The sequence below is a fragment of the Homarus americanus genome, unplaced genomic scaffold, assembly GCF_018991925.1.
Source record: "Homarus americanus isolate GMGI-L3 unplaced genomic scaffold, GMGI_Hamer_2.0 scaffold22069, whole genome shotgun sequence".
NCBI lineage: Eukaryota > Metazoa > Arthropoda > Malacostraca > Decapoda > Nephropidae > Homarus > Homarus americanus.
In genome coordinates, this window is record NW_024736328.1 from 737,479 (window position 1) to 753,622 (window position 16,144).

The 16,144-nt window shown below is 40.0% G+C and overlaps 1 protein-coding gene across 2 annotated transcripts; it reads left to right on the forward strand.

Moving 5' to 3' along the window:
• Positions 1-344: 344 nt before the first annotated feature.
• LOC121872154 lies at positions 345-6,566 on the forward strand. 2 transcript variants are annotated; one of them, XR_006090046.1, is made up of 6 exons: positions 345-461; positions 1,684-1,757; positions 2,391-2,695; positions 2,860-2,942; positions 3,531-6,106; positions 6,368-6,566. XR_006090046.1 is itself a non-coding variant. In XM_042374834.1 (5 exons), exons 1-5 carry the CDS (start codon positions 450-452, stop codon positions 5,448-5,450), a joined length of 2,394 nt encoding a protein of 797 aa, XP_042230768.1. In that variant the 5' UTR covers positions 345-449; the 3' UTR covers positions 5,451-6,566. The 2 variants fall into 2 exon arrangements, 1 of the variants encoding a protein (XP_042230768.1); XM_042374834.1 differs by having other exon boundaries at positions 3,531-6,566.
• Positions 6,567-16,144: the final 9,578 nt, after the last annotated feature.

A 16,144-nucleotide genomic window follows, 5' to 3' on the forward strand; every position in this document is an offset into this window, starting at 1 on the left:
ATGCTACTTAACGTGAGGTATATGTAAGACTTATTCTATTCCTCTATCATCCCTTTAGGAAACTTCCACCCACCTCAAACTCCTCCATGGCGCTAAATTCCCATAATTACTAATTATTTTACAAACTACCGACTAGCTCATAGACGATACCTTCACCTGTTTACCGGGTGAAGCAATGGAACGTGTGATTCCGAGACTCTACAACCAATGAGAACTAAGATCCTAACAAACTCATTCTTGATTGGTGAAAAATGGTTTATCAACTCGTTCGGCCTCAGGTAAATCGAGTGTGGTAGTCGATGTGGATTGCTGAGCTTGACTGGAGTGTCAGTTGGCGACGTTCCTCCATCGGTGTTGGGGTGTTGACTAGTGTGAGCCGTGAAGGTGATAGTCTGAAGAACAAGTGGACGCTGTTTATTTCTACTACACCTGAACCACCACGGTTAGCAATGGCTACAAGGGTAAGTGACTTCGTTTTGGGTAAAGATCAGATGTAAGGGCCGTACTTTACATTTGTGTTCATACTGACCTGCTCACACTCGTAATACAATATTGATGGGAATTAAAGATGAATTGCTCTTAAACTACTGAATGTAGTTTATTGAATGCAGTTTATTCTCTCTGGTATATCTGTAGGTTGTATGTTCACTCGCTCATTCCTCTTGCGTTTTGGGTATATTTCATAGGTGAGAAAGCTCTTACATTCTATGAAAAACATTAAAGTTGCAGCTTAGGGCGGACCACTCTTCAAGCACTACCAAATTTTTATCAACAAAAACCCTTATTAATCCTCTTATTCATAACCCATGTTACTCGCTGGCTAGCCTAATCCACGTTAAAATGTCATTTCCTTCTCTGCAGACATTAAATTTTGTTAGACTTGTACTAATTCTCCTCCATTGCTGTTTTATCTTGTAAATTCTCTTGAGGGGATATGGAAGTAATAGGAGAATGTTTCATACATTGGCCAGAATAGTGATATTATGTTACGTTGACAAATTATTTTTGATCTTCTTATTGGTAATAATACCGGACTGTTCTCAAATAAGCCGTAACTGGAACTAAAAACCGTCGTTGAAGGAAAAACCTTCCTCGACTGGTAGTATATTCAGTATCAGTAGAGGAAGTCTTTTAAATTGATTTTCTTGTCTTGAATTAGAATCTTTCGTCGGCACCGTCTCCCGGTGACTCCATATTGATTCATTGACAGTTGGATGAAACGGACTAAAACTACCTTATTTACCAACGCTCGGGTAGAAATATATTCACTTGTATTTAAGTTTGGTTGATTAATATACGTTCGGTAGGTTTGGTTAGCTCTGACCTGGAAAGTTGTAACTATAACGTGTCAATGGATGCAGCCCAAGTATGGGGGTCTTGGATACCGTAATCGTTTGTTTCGTTCGTATTTAACTTGGCCACTGAACAACTTGTCTTTGGCCTTCGTGAGAAGTGAAGCGAGAATTTGATAACTTCATTTTGGCCATGACGTGGATCTGACCTACCGGACTTTCCGTAGTAGAGTTTCATTTAGTTCGAACGATGTCTTTTATCTGAATATTTTTATTTTATTTAGGATTTACATTAACTTCAAAGCCTTGTTAATTGGATAATGCTGTAATCCACCCTTCAATCCACTCCATTGGTGTCTTTAATTGATGGATTGTGATATTTATGGTGCAGGTGGTGCTGGTGGTGGTACTATGGCTGGTGGTAGCAGGCGCTGTTGTGGCCGACTTCCCCAGACCAGAGTACAAGTGAGTATTTAAATTATCTTGTGGGTTAGTTTGAAAAAATATTAATAGCCAACATTTATGGTCTAGACTCAAAATATGACTACCGAGAACAGTAACATAAGTTTCGTGGGTTTATTAAGATCCGAGGTGGTGGTTTTTGCCTATATACAGTATAAACTCTGTATTTGCTTAAATAAGGAACCTTTCGGTCTATATTAAAGTCCTGCAGTACAGTAGGATGAAAATCTTAATTTAACTAGACAAGTTGAAAGGAACGGTAGGAAGAACAAATTTCTGTTAACTTGCATTAATGAAGGAAGTTTGTTCATCCATTAAGTAATATACTTTTTATTTTGTTGTGTACACCCTTGCTTTTCCACTTTGGCGTTCTGAGATTCTCGTTGTGTACAGTTGTCAACAAATGTCGTGTTGCCTTCTGCTGCTCCATAAACCTCCAAGATTGACTCGTGAACCCGAAGCAGTCTTGGGCAGAAGAATTCATGTGACTATTGCTTCGGGTTCACAAGTCTGACTCTTGATAGGTTCGAGGAGCGGGACAAGGCGGTTGTTGGCGACTGTATAGTAATATATAAATCGGATTCTTTTACGTTACTTTGGTTATGAATGTGTTTTTAATGCAGGCTTTTGTTACAGGTACTCTTGTTTACATTACTGTCAGTCACAGCACTATGGTCAATCTCTCTTCTACTGCTGCCGGGCTGCCGAGGTGTCACAAGCGCCGGTTCACTTCACCGGCGGCACGCAAACTGCCTCCGCCCAGGATTCCTTAGCTGCTGCCACATCTACCTTGGAGACGCGGGTCACCATCACTGCCACTCCGCTGTTGTTGAACCTACAGGCACTGGGCGCAGCTGTTACTGAAACTGTAGTAGGCACTCTCTCTACCACAGTCTCTCCCAGCGCCGTATCCGCCACTCTGATTACAAACACCGCTCGAGGTAACTAGTTTTTATTTTGGTTTGTCATTGAAGTATCTTGTATATCAGTGGTTATTCACTGAAGCTGATTTTATTAAAGATCTAATAGGCAAGTTGTCAAGTAGCCACCAAATAACGCCGGGGATAGTTGAAGTAGGTCTTGATGGCTCTTTCTTCCTTGCCAGAAGAGTTCCAGACTCACAGAGGAGAGTGTCCGCCGTCACGCGCCTTCTGTCCAGGAGCCAGGTCAAAGTTCCCACACCTCTCGGTAAGTACTGTGTTCCTAGAGTTTTTTGGTTGTTATTATAGGAAGTTTCTCTTGTCTCCAGCATTAGCTTCATGGATACATAGACGTGAATCTCTCTTTTCTGCCTCCCAAGACCAACAAATATTATATAGATGTAATTTCATGTTTAATATACGATTAACTTCGGTAATTCATTTTAAAGGAAGATTAACTTTAGTTTTTGTAATCAACCTTTTGTTTAAGTGTTGCTCAAATCCAGGTCGGTGAATACTTTAGCAGGTGGCAATCTGTCGTTAGATCAGATCAGGTAGATGAATTTTTTAGTCACCGAGGTCCTGTAGCATATATTATATTAAGAGCGGACTGAATAAGTTGTTGCTTTAATTGGAACACATTTAACTACTGTGGGTCATGAATAGTTCTTAAATTTCCGGGTTTTTTTTTTAATCTATGGGACTTCCTCTAGTCATGTTGGACCTTTGTAGGTCATTGTGGACATATTCTTGAAGATAAATGACCCTTAAACTTCGTTGGTACTATAGTTCTTGTCTATTGTATGGATACTAAATGAACACGAATCTTTAATTTTATCATGATTTTCACTTCCAGTTGTGCAAGACAGACTACGATTGTGTAGAATCTGATAAATGCTGCTATGACGCCTGCCTGAAGAACTACGTCTGCAAGACTGCTGTTGGCGGCAGATATCCTAGGACCGTGGACGAAGTGAAGTACGAATCTAAGAAATCCTACGGTTATAAAAAGTCTACTAGAGGAATGCGGGTCATCCTACGGGATAATGGAGAACCGGTGCATGTTGTGGTGGATGATAAGGATGAACCCGTGGCAGTGGGTGAAGGCGACATGGTGGTTATGGTAGTTCGGGACCCGATGGCGGTAGTCTCTGGCACTGCAGGTGTTACAGACTCTCCCGACACTGAATACCCGACGCCTAAATCCCCCACGCCTACAGCGACCGTACACCTGTCTGAAGAGGATGATGTTTACGTAGTGAAAGACGAAAATGGCGATGTTGTAATGGATGCCAATGACAACACGTTAACGCTGGTACAACTTGGTTTAGGTCCCACGCTTCTGTTAAACGATGTGGGGATGAAAGTCCTGGCCGAGTTTAGTTCGTCTACAGAATTTGCGTTCAGAGGGACAGTCGCATACTCCCTTGTACCGAACCTGATGGTGCATAAACAGACGTACACCCAAGAAACTAGAACCGCATACCACATAACGGCACAAGGTAAAATTATAACCGTTGACGAAGAAGCCCCATTAATAGTGGTCAACAGTGATGGGGTGACCTTCATGCTCGACTACCTAGCAACAGAAAATATCCAGGCGAGTGCACTGTCTCTCATCAGTGTTGTGGATGCGAATAAAGTGGATGCCGATATCGTGTTGGATGGAGATGGGAACGTGGTCACTGATGAGTATGGCAATATAGTTACAACGAAGGATATGACCCGCGCTCCACCTTCACCAGACGAAGAGATGGTCATTATCGACGGGGATGGTAATGCAGTGAAATTAGTGGATATGAACGATATGGCAGTGAAGTTAACGGACAACCTTGGCAATGAACCGAAAATAATGAATGAAGGACTAGTCATGAAACTCGAGAATTCGGTCGGGGTGGCAATCCATGAGATGGATGATGGCATATTTCTAATCATTGACGGGGATGGACGTGTGGTGTTAGATAAGTATGGTCATCCTCTCCTCGTCCAGCCGCTCAGAGAACAACCTGGTATGGGGAACATGTACGAGCAAGATATGATGGGTGAGGAGGAAGATTCGGACATGGAAGAATATTTAGATGAGGAAGATGCACTTCTAAAATGTGTATCCGAGTATCGTAAGCGGCAACCTACACATTATGGGGGGCCAGGTCTTTCTATGCGTGATTATGATGCGGAGCAGCAGCCAGGGACCACTACAGAAGCGCAGGCAGATGAAGACGACGGTTCGGGGATGGAGGGAGATACAGGCACCTTTGATTATCCAGTTGACTCCGAAGATGAATACGTTGATGAAGAGTATGAGGATAATAAAATAATGGATTACGACGACACTGAAACGCTTCCTGGGGGGAGACATTTGCTTTCGGTTTTACCTCGACGAAAACGACATTTACATTTACAGGCAGAGTCGCTTGATGACGAAACTCTGGATGGATCGGGGAGTGAAGATGATATGGACACAGGCTCGGGGTACTCCAGTGACCTTAAGAAGCATCACGAGCTACCGTCCAGGTGGGAACGTTCAGCACCTTCCGACAGTAACCAGACAATGATGGATGGAAGTGAAGTGGATGATAATTCAGATGGTAATGCCGCAAGTTCCCGCAGGCGACGCCATACTGATGGAATGGAGGAAGGATCTGGGTCAGGTGACTTAGAAGGTTCCCGAAGGCGACGACATACTGATGGAATGGAGGAAGGATCAGGTGACGTAGATCACCGAAGGCGACGACATACTGATGGAATGGAGGAAGGATTGGGTCAGGTGACCTAGAAGGTTCCCGAAGGCGACGACATACTGATGGAATGGAGGAAGGGTCAGGTGACGTAGATCACCGCAGGCGACGACATACTGATGGAATGGAGGAAGGATCTGGGTCAGGTGACCTAGAAGGTTCCCGAAGGCGACGACACACCCATGGAATGGAGGAAGGATCTGGGTCAGGTGACCTGGAAGGTTCCGAAGGCGACGACATACCCATGGAATGGAGGAAGGATCTGGGTCAGGTGACCTGGAAGGTTCCCGCAGGCGACGACATACCCATGGAACGGAGGAAGGATCTGGGTTAGGTGACCTGGAAGGTTCTCGCAGGCGACGACATACCCATGGAACGGAGGAAGGATCTGGGTCAGGTGACCTGGAAGGTTCCCGCAGGCGACGACATACCCATGGAATGGAGGAAGGATCTGGGTCAGGTGACCTGGAAGGTTCTCGCAGGCGACGACATACCCATGGAACGGAGGAAGGATCTGGGTTAGGTGACCTGGAAGGTTCCCGAAGGCGACGACATACCCATGGAATGGAGGAAGGATCTGGGGCAAGTGACCTAGAAGGTTCCCGAAGGCGACGACATACCCATGGAATGGAGGAAGGATCTGGGTCGGGTGACGAAGAATCTGGAGGAAGGCGTCGTCGAGCTATTCACTGAGGTACCGGGCTCAACATCTACCACCATTTTGTTCTCGCAAAATATTTGTAATTTATGTTGCCAGGTTTCCAATATGGTGAAGTTTGACCTGATGAATGACTTAGTATTAGACGAACCGGTTAACGTTGTGAGGATAATGAGTGACTAACCTGGCAGTAGAGGAATCTGGAGTTCATATCGTCACTGGTTCTTTTCGTAGTAGTGCTCCTTTGAAAAGTTGTAGTTACTGTAAATATAACCATTGGCTTCTTGGGTGTTACAGATGGTGATTCTTATGATGGTGGAAGAGTCGCTAATGTGGTCACTGCAGCTGTCTGTCTTCCTCAATATGCTGGAAGAGATGACGGGCATAGCAGCTGATATCGGCCACGTGACGAAAATTCCACACCCAAACTTTGTATATGCCTAGAATTTATGCCTAGAACCTCACTTAATTTTACTTAATAAATTTCTATATTTTACAAAGATGTTTAAATTGAAAGTTTCTATCCTCCTAAAAATAGTTGGCTACTTACAAAGTTACTTAGACAAACTGAAAAAAAATCTCTCGCTGGGTCTGTCTTCATATTGCAAAAAAAATGCTAAATGGAGCTATTGATTCTTTCATCGACTTGTTAAACACACAATCTGTACCTAAAACCTAGAAAAAAAATATTAGTTTTCCTGTGTTTAGAAGTGAAAATTAATTTAAAATGTAATTAAAATTCTGCATATTATTAAATTAGTTGAGGTTTGGGTGCTTCAAGTGGAGGACTTTTTGTGGCAAAGGAACGAACACTAAAACCAAGGACTGAAAACCATACAATAGAGGAAATTTGTCGAACCATGAATAGAAAAACTGAAATGCTACCGGTGTAGGTCTGTCAACATAACCTAAGGTAGAAGTCGTGTGGTATACTTTAGTTGGGTCTTGGTGGCTTGGCGGTCTGGTACAAGGGGTGTCGATACTAGACATGTGTGGTAGGACTCGACAGTAAAGTATAATTTTTTTCACTTTTTTTGGTTACTACTTATTGATAACTGGAGACTAGATTGCTGGTTATTTTTTTCTTCAATCTACTTAATTGTTTGACCTAACCGAAATGTACTCGAGTAAACCTGATTTTCGATAGGCAGACTAGTACATAAGAATTAAAGGCTGCCCGCAATGATCGACACAAACCTTGGAATAAGTGTGTACTCGAGACATTGTCCACTCCAGCCATTTGAGTACAGCAGTATGGCGAGACAAAATCCATTAACAAGGTAATAGTACTGTGACCCTCGGATTCAAAACTCCTTTGTGGTTAATGTATCTGAACCAATTGGTCTTGCATTATACTGTATTACGGTGGGTCACTGTACCGGCCGTCATTAAAATGCTGAAATTGAGCCCTTTTTTGGGGGTTGGGGGGGAAGTACAATGCAAAAGATAATTATGATGGCATTTTATTTAATTTCCTTCATATTATAATGGTTTAGGAATACTGCTTTATGATGAGTTGGCACGAGAGGATGACGTCTACTAGGAACGGTCATTTTGTCCTGTTCCTTGTTTGAGTTCCAGGAATATCCAAAAGGGGGATCCAAGAAGTTTTGGATGGAACTTTGCTAGCAAAGCAAAGCCTTCCCACCTCTTGGGTTTTGGGAGCGCTGTAAGCCCCGGATATTTTTTTTTTTTTATTTTTTTTTTTTTTTAAATCTGACCAATATCATGGGTGTTTTGAAGACCTTCGCACTTGATGTTAGGGGATATTCTGGGGTCGATGGTAATTAATTTATTATACAAAAATGCCCGAGTACAGTACTGCATTAAAGAAGTGTTGGAGTTTTCGGATGAAAGGGGGGTCCGGATCCGCCCTTGACTTGTGCCTTTCGTAGTACTCGCTGCAGAGCCTTTGTCAAAAGCATCTACACGCCGTTATACATCGACTTTCAGTGAGTACTTTACTGTTAGTTTTTTGTTTTATCAGAGACTTGGAAATTCTATCTTCTTGAGGGTACATTTTCTATGATAATCACCCGTGGTATCAATCCATTTTCTACTACTGATCATGGATAACCAAGTTTTATAACTTTTCTTAAATTCGATATAACACGACTACGCCTGGATTTTAGTTTTACAGAATCTATTGTAATATTTCATGTATTGCATAATGACGGTAAAAAGGAAATGAATTGTTACTGATCACCTTTATAATGTTCGTGACTTCAAATTACTTTAGTTACCCTATATATGTATTTCATTTAACAAAACACGTTTTTATGACGTCATGGTCTAGTAGCTCTGTCACAATGCGGGGAAAATAACCAATCGGAACGATCGGTAAAACAGTCGGAAAAACAGCAGCACTGGTCCACCCTCCCACCACTGTCCACTCCCTATCACGTCCTAGTCCTCTGTTCCAGGATGATGGTCACGGTAATGTTGGGGGACAGGTTTTGGGTTGTGTAACTGTACCCGAGTGCTCTAAGAACTACATAGGTGTGGCTGCAAGGACTTGAATATCTGTTCTTACATTTAACAGATACCAGGCTGACTTGACCCCTGTCCTTACTTGTACTTTAGACTTTTATAGCTATAATCTGGCTTTTCAATGCGTCTTAAAAAATCGCTGTTATGAAGGAGCTCAACAAATTATAAACAAAACAGAAAATGGGCCTCGGGGACTTATGGTTTAAATGAGTATTATTAATTCAAGGCAAAATATATCGACTGTATATATACCTGATGATTAAAACACAGTACATGTGTTCCTAGGATGTGTTGGCAGTGTTGATGTTGACAGGAGTTGAGGTTCTGGCAGACACCACGAACAGATGAGTAAGTTATAACTTTTTGTGACTCTCCTTCACTGCTAATCCGAGCCATGGCGTCAGATGCCCCAACCTTGAGTACCTCTGTATTGAAGGCTTTAGTAAATCTGATTGACTTAATTTTCTTAAATGAATATAAAGTTTGTAGATTCTATTTCGTAAAAAAAAATATCATTCATAAATAGGCTGATGGACCGTACTGATTATATTATGAAGTGAACATATTACCAACTATCTATAAGTAGGCTAAGTTTAGTATAAGTGTAACTCAGTATAATGACTTACTGGCAGGTACTCGTGTGTGTACTACTGTGTGACTGAGAACCCTAGCCTGTGGTCCACTAAGTCACTCGTCTATTGCTGTCGAGCCCCTTCACTCAACCTAACACAACACACTACATCGTCAGGTAGGTCCTACTTGTTTGATAGGTTTAGTGACGCTCCCACCCCTCATCCCCACCCTCACCCCCCGTCCCTACCCAACCTCCCCAATCCAGCCCCCCAAAAAAAAATAATAATAATAAATAACAATAAACAGTAATCTATTGATATTGTTTTTCTTTCAGGTGTGTGAGCAGGACGGAGACTGTGGTGGCCGGAACGAGAGGTGTTGTGTGGAGGAGTGTGGGAACCAGCAGATGTGTATGGTGGTGCCCGTCCCCCACACTCGTCGACACAAACACCAGTTAGGCCATAATGGGACAAGATATCATAGTAGAGTTAACGTAAGTGCTGGAAGTATTGCTAGACATGGCGATATTGATGATGATGAGGTTGTCGGTAGTGGAGAAAGACATTATTAGGAAAGACATTAGTGAAACGAACGAAGAATATGAAGAGAATATTACTGACATTGATAATACCGTTGTACAAGATGATGGTGGTCTTGTGATTGACGACAACTTAACTCATTCTGACGGTGATGAATACTATTTCTACTATTATTACTATTACTATGATGATGATGATGATGATGATGGTACACCCCCGAACTACTATGATGATAATGACGACGATACAACCCCGAACGATATCAGTGAAGAGGACTAACTCTCCTACTTACCATATGAGAGTAAAACAAAAAAGGTATAGTGAAAGATGGTCTTACATAGTGGTATTTTTATCCGGGTTCTGAAATTTCTGTAACTTTAAGAATTGTTCAGAAAATAATCGTCTTTTTTATGTTTTTAAAGTAATTTTATTTGATCAGCTGATGTTAATCCTAGATGGTAGCAAATGTATCATAAGTTCACAACAAATGTCTTAGAAACGTGGGAGGAGCAGTTTTACAGATGGGAATTTTGTTTAAGATTTAAGGTTCCATCTTTAACCCTTGTGTGTGTGTGTGTGTCAGTTTTAATGAATTCAGTTTTGTTATATAAGTGTACTTGGGTGTGTGTGTGGTGTTCATGCGTCCCTTTTATGTTTAGTGATGTTCAGTTTCTTTCTTGATGTATACACAATAATGAAGATGTTATATTTCATTTCAACAAAACATTAAATATGTCCTTTTATTGTGAACATTTTATCTCCAGTTAGATATTGACAGCTCCATCTTCCATCACCTGTGTTGAGAACCTTGACCTAATGAGACCAATGATTGTTATTGTTCCTCACTGTTTCTGTAACCACGAGAACGACTTACGTGTGTGTTTACTTAAATTTATCAAACTCAACCAGGAATAAACCACACGATTCTGTATTCATAGTCAAATTTCACATAAGATAAATACCGGAATTAAGAAATTTTCATGATAATTTGAGTTAAATATCGATTAGAACATGTTAAATACATTTCTCAGAGGTAAATAATTGTTACGTATTGTCTCAGGCTCTTAAAAGTTGTAACATTTGTGTATAAATAGGGTGTCTGTCTCTCTGTACTGTCACAACAAGAGTGTAACAAATTGCCTTGTTTTACTTGATGTGAGTTTTTAGTGTAATTTTAATCAAGAATGTAAACAAAAATAAAGTTCCATTTATATTTATTTTATTCTGAATTTCTTTAATTTATCTGCTATGGTGAGTGATGCTAAGGGTGAGAAGAGTTTATTCCTCTAACCATTAACCCTTTGAGTGTGATGATAACCCTTGGGGAAAAACTCATCACATTCAACAGAACTCAACAACAAATGGTAGGAAAACAAATCTCAGGGTTTTGAAGTGATGGTTAGGTTGAGTGAGAAAATATTAATTCCACAATAGTGATTAGTTATTCACTACAGACAGTAAACAGGTGATAATTCAGGTGTGTGTATCCTAGTACCACCATCCTCATCGTGCTGCAGTAACAATGAGGTAATTAAGCTGATATACGTAATCTAATCTAGACACTCGACGGGACCAGAAAAATCAATTACCTGTAGTGCTGAAAGAGCTCTCTACTGTACTGTGATGTTGCTGCTCTTTTTCTTTTTTAACTTATGTGCTTTTATTTTTATCTTTTATTTATTTTTAGACATAAGGTTACTATTATTTACTTACACATCCAGATTGAGATTTTGTTTAGATGATACAGACATTTTGCGTTCTGTTTTTGTGAATGAGTTTCAAAAAGGTGTTTAGTCATTTTGCATAATATTAAATACCAGACCCCTAACCTAACCTAACCTTTTTTTTTGGCATCTTCCTGAGTCGCTTACTGAGTCCAACAGGTAACTTGTTTCCTCGAGGACCACAACACGAAGATGAAATTTCTTTTAATAGACAACTTTGAATATAACACGGATAAAGTTCTCTATGTTGTAACCTCTGCCGTCTTAAGCTACTGCTGGTACTCTGAGGCTGAGTTAGACACCATAAGAAACAGAGAGCAGTAGTTTGTGGTCTTAACGCGATGAGGTACAAGTTGTGACTGTACTTATAACCTGAGTATCACCCAATATAGCCTCATAGTGTAGGTTTTAATATACACTAAATTCCCAGTAAAGTAGATTTAAACTTAATACATACACTTTAATCCAATATGAAACCGATACATTAAAAACAAGTGGCTTAAATAACGAGTAAAACCTAACCTAACCTAACCTATGCAAATTGGGGTAAAGTCCTCCTGAAGAATTGAAATAGAGAAACTTAATTGAAAGGGGGACGAAGAAAGAATTAAAGAAGACGAAGGTAGAAGCAATTAAGTGAAAGAAAACGGAGGGAAGGGGAGAGAGGAAATAAATGAGGAACTTGGGGAGAGAAAAAGAACCCGATAAGAGGGATAACAAGAGGGGGAGGAATAGCGAAGATAGAGGAGAGAATTAAAAGGAACTTTGTGATATTGATGTTCAGATAATGTTCGGTTCTTTATTGTTAACCCCTTGAGTACGTGATGTAATTCCTTGAGTACGATATAATCCCTTGAGTACGTGATATAATTCCTTGAGTAGGATGATATAATCCCTTGAGTACGTGAAATAACCCCTTGAGTACGTGATGTAATTCCTTGACTACGATAACTCACCCGGACAAAAACTCACCCGAACAAAATCTCATCCAGACAAAAACTCACCGGACAGATATTACTGAAAGTGACCAGAAAATTTTGTGCACAACTGTACATGTCTAATGAATACGTGAATGTCTCTTCCAGTAAATATGATGGGCACAAGAAACTCATTTACATAAACTCCTTAGAACACATGATAACTATTCATTCTTTACTGTTGTTTAATTGTCTATGTAACACTGATATAACCTCAAAAAACCAACACAAAACAAATCTACACTTCCCATAATGACCTCGGTGATGTCGTATTCTCTGGTAATAATAATCCCGGATATTTACAACGGCAGAGAAATTACACTAATTCTCTGTAAAAAATTTTCAAGACAATATTAACCTAAACAATACATAAACAATTACTTTCAATGTCTAACTACCAGCTTTGTGCTCTAATTGTTCCTCCGTGTTCATTGTTATGTTCAAACTTTTTTTTTCGTAAACGTAAAAGGTTTTAAAACAATGAGAGAAGTACATTGTTTATAGACTGGTGTAAGAATAGTACTTTGTTTATATGTTAGGTTAGGTTAATATCGGGAGGTACAAGGTCACTCGTGTTAATATACATACGTTCAACACGGTAAGAGAGAGTATAAACAGACTGAAGGTTTTAAGAACGAGCCGCTTGGTCGCTTCATCAACAGACGCCAGACCAGACAAAGTTCGCTAATAGAGGTAATTTTCCTTCATCACAGGTAAAATACGACCTGAAATGATCCCCAGGTATTCAACTGTGTTTATTCATTTTGGGGTTTTAAATCCACGTGGATGATAGTTTCCTTCAGAGTGAAATATTTAACCAGATTTTTTTTTAGATGTCTTAAATTCGTTTTCTAGAGCTGTGATCACCTCAAGGTAACGCCAAGGTTAAAACTGCAACTTGATTGGTGTTCTTCAGTGACATTACTCTAAAGAACATCACAAAGGTATGAGCCGCCGGGAGCAGGTAGAACACATAGTCAAGGACGTTAGCGTCATTCTTGGCTTGTAATAGGACCAAAATATCTACTGTTGTACACACCGAGAAGATAACAGGACTGCCATTGTCTCTGTTGTTGTGGCCGACACGAGACGTTAGAAGAGCTACCAAGGTGTTCATTATTATGCAGCTCCTCTCCCTGGTGGTCCTGGTGGTCAGTTGCCGCGGCCCTGACACTGTTGACCTTGTTACTGTATTGTTCGTTTGTTCATAATTATTCAAAGAAAATAACGTTTATGCAATGAATAAGTCGTAAAAGTCATGAGTCATGTAGGATTACAAGACAGTTTAGCGTCCTGGTGAACGACAGTGTTATTGTGGGTGTATTTGGGGCCACCAAGACCAGGGTGGAGGCGTCTGGGTGTCTGACGGGACAGATTTAATGTTTCTCTCAAACAATAAAAGATAAACCTTTATGGCGGCCATAACATTGATGTTCGCTCTGCTGTCTAGGGAGGAAAACGACCACCTATAATGTTACATGTTTCTTATATGTTCATTTACGTGGAATATTATACAGTATATTGTACAGATGTCTGAGAACCCGCAGTAGAGTGTAACTTCTATATAACCTCATCTGTGAGAAAACTAATCAAACCTGAACACTTTCCAGGATCACAGATAGTTCCAGCTCTTATAATTCTTAATTGTTCATGGACAATGTTCCCCGCCTACAGATCTTATATATTCATTACCAGAATAACACAATCCAGGTCACGCAGTTTTTATTCCTCATAATTTGCACCGACAGTGAACAGTGAGAATCTCCTGCATGTTTACACTTCCACCGTCAAAGGTTATAGATCTCACCATCAACCAGATGACCCCACGACCCGCCGCCCACGGGAGTCAAAATATAGTAAAAGATATTCATGAATACCGACAGGTGAAAACGCCCACAAGTGAGACGCTCCTCGTTTCAAGGTTTTTGCTCTATATTATTTTTTTAGATATATTTAATATATTATATGTATAAGATTATATTGAGTCGTATTTTTAGGTGAGTTAGTCTGGTCATTACTTACGTTTTGTTTCATCTGACAGCAAATAATTTGTACGAGAGTAATTGTTTGAAATGTACAAGTAATGCTTCATTTTGGACTACTTTAGTTTTTACATTTAAGGGCTTTTTATTGTGTAAATAAAGAGTAAACACACATACACACACACACACATACACACACACACAAATACACACACACACATACACACACACACACACACACACTTTAAAACAGGCATAGAATTGGTATTTGGTGATGGAGCGCCACAGGCCATCTCCGAGAACCATTTTACCTATTTTGTTCAGAGTTTTGTTGAGGCTCATTCGCGGTTATTTTGGTGTAGTACGGAGTGCAGGCGACAGCTGACCCGTGTGTACTGAACATTGAATTAAACCACGAGAACAAGAGACCTCCATTTATTTATTTATTTGTTTGTTTTATTGAATTAAGTTTAAGGTGATTGACTTTCTATGGTTTATCTGTAGTCTGTGTAAAATATTAAACCACACAATATGCCAGACAGATGCGTGGATTTTTTTGGTAGCTCAGGTTTAGTCGTGGTCTGGGCTGTTCGTCCTGACACAACACACACACACACGTCTTCGAAAGCGTTGATTTGGTGGATAAAAAATAATCTTAAATGTGTTATATCGTTATTTGTTATGTTTAATACAGATTTATCTTGTTTTCTGTTTGTCTGTTTGTCTTAAATAAGTAAATAAAGCCGAATAAACAATATAAACAAGTCTGGATATTTTGGGTCCACCAGAGTTCAGGAACAGTTTTTCGATACATCAGATTCAATCATCCAAAAACGAACCATTATACGAACTAAAATATTACCATATAATCTTGTGTAATATATTGTCTTATACTTTATAATTATAACAGATGAAGACAAAGATATCTAAAGCTACATATGTTGAGAAACGAATGAGTAAAACACGACCACACCTGGGATGAGGTTTCGGGGGGGTTCACTCAAGTCTTGAATCTGAATCATTTCGCGGTTTCGTATTTTTGAAAATGTCAACAAAGGCGACCTACAAGACGACTACACTCAGTGGTCTCTGCTTTAGTGGCGATTGAGGAGTACACGAAGGCTTATAGACAAGCAAATAGCCAGTGAATAAACTTTAATTAACAAGATCTGTAAAGTATCGTAAAGTATCCGTCAGCGTGGTGTTTGTAAGTGTCACAAAGTGGTCTTCAGTCTCAAAAAGTGTTTTAAGTGCCGTAAAGTTTTCATAAGTATTGTATTGTGATGACATGTATCATAACGTGTTCGTAAGTCACGTAAAGTATTGATAAGTGTTGCAAAGTGTTTGTGTCATGAGGACTTATAAGTGCTACAGAATAGTTGCGGTGGGCCAAAAACACACATCCTTGTCATAAAAGTGGTATAAAGCGTCGTAAAGTGGCATAAGGTATCAGACTGCTATAAAGTGCCGCGTTATGTCACAAAGATTCATGTACAGTAATATCCAGAAATTTTATAAAATGCTTTAAAGTGCCAGGAGGTCTGATAAAGTGCTATTTAGTCGAATAAGTGTTGCATAATGTCGTAAGATGTGGTGCACAGTGAGAAATTGCAATGAAGTGTCCTATGGTGTCATAAAGTGTCAATGTTCTAAAGTACCATAAAAAAGCCATTAGTTTCAGCATCATAAAGTGGCATAAAGTCTCGAATAGTTATAAAGTGTCTAAGCAACAAACAATAGTGTCATACGGTGTCGAAAAGTGTCGTAAAGTGCTGTTGTTATGGTCCAC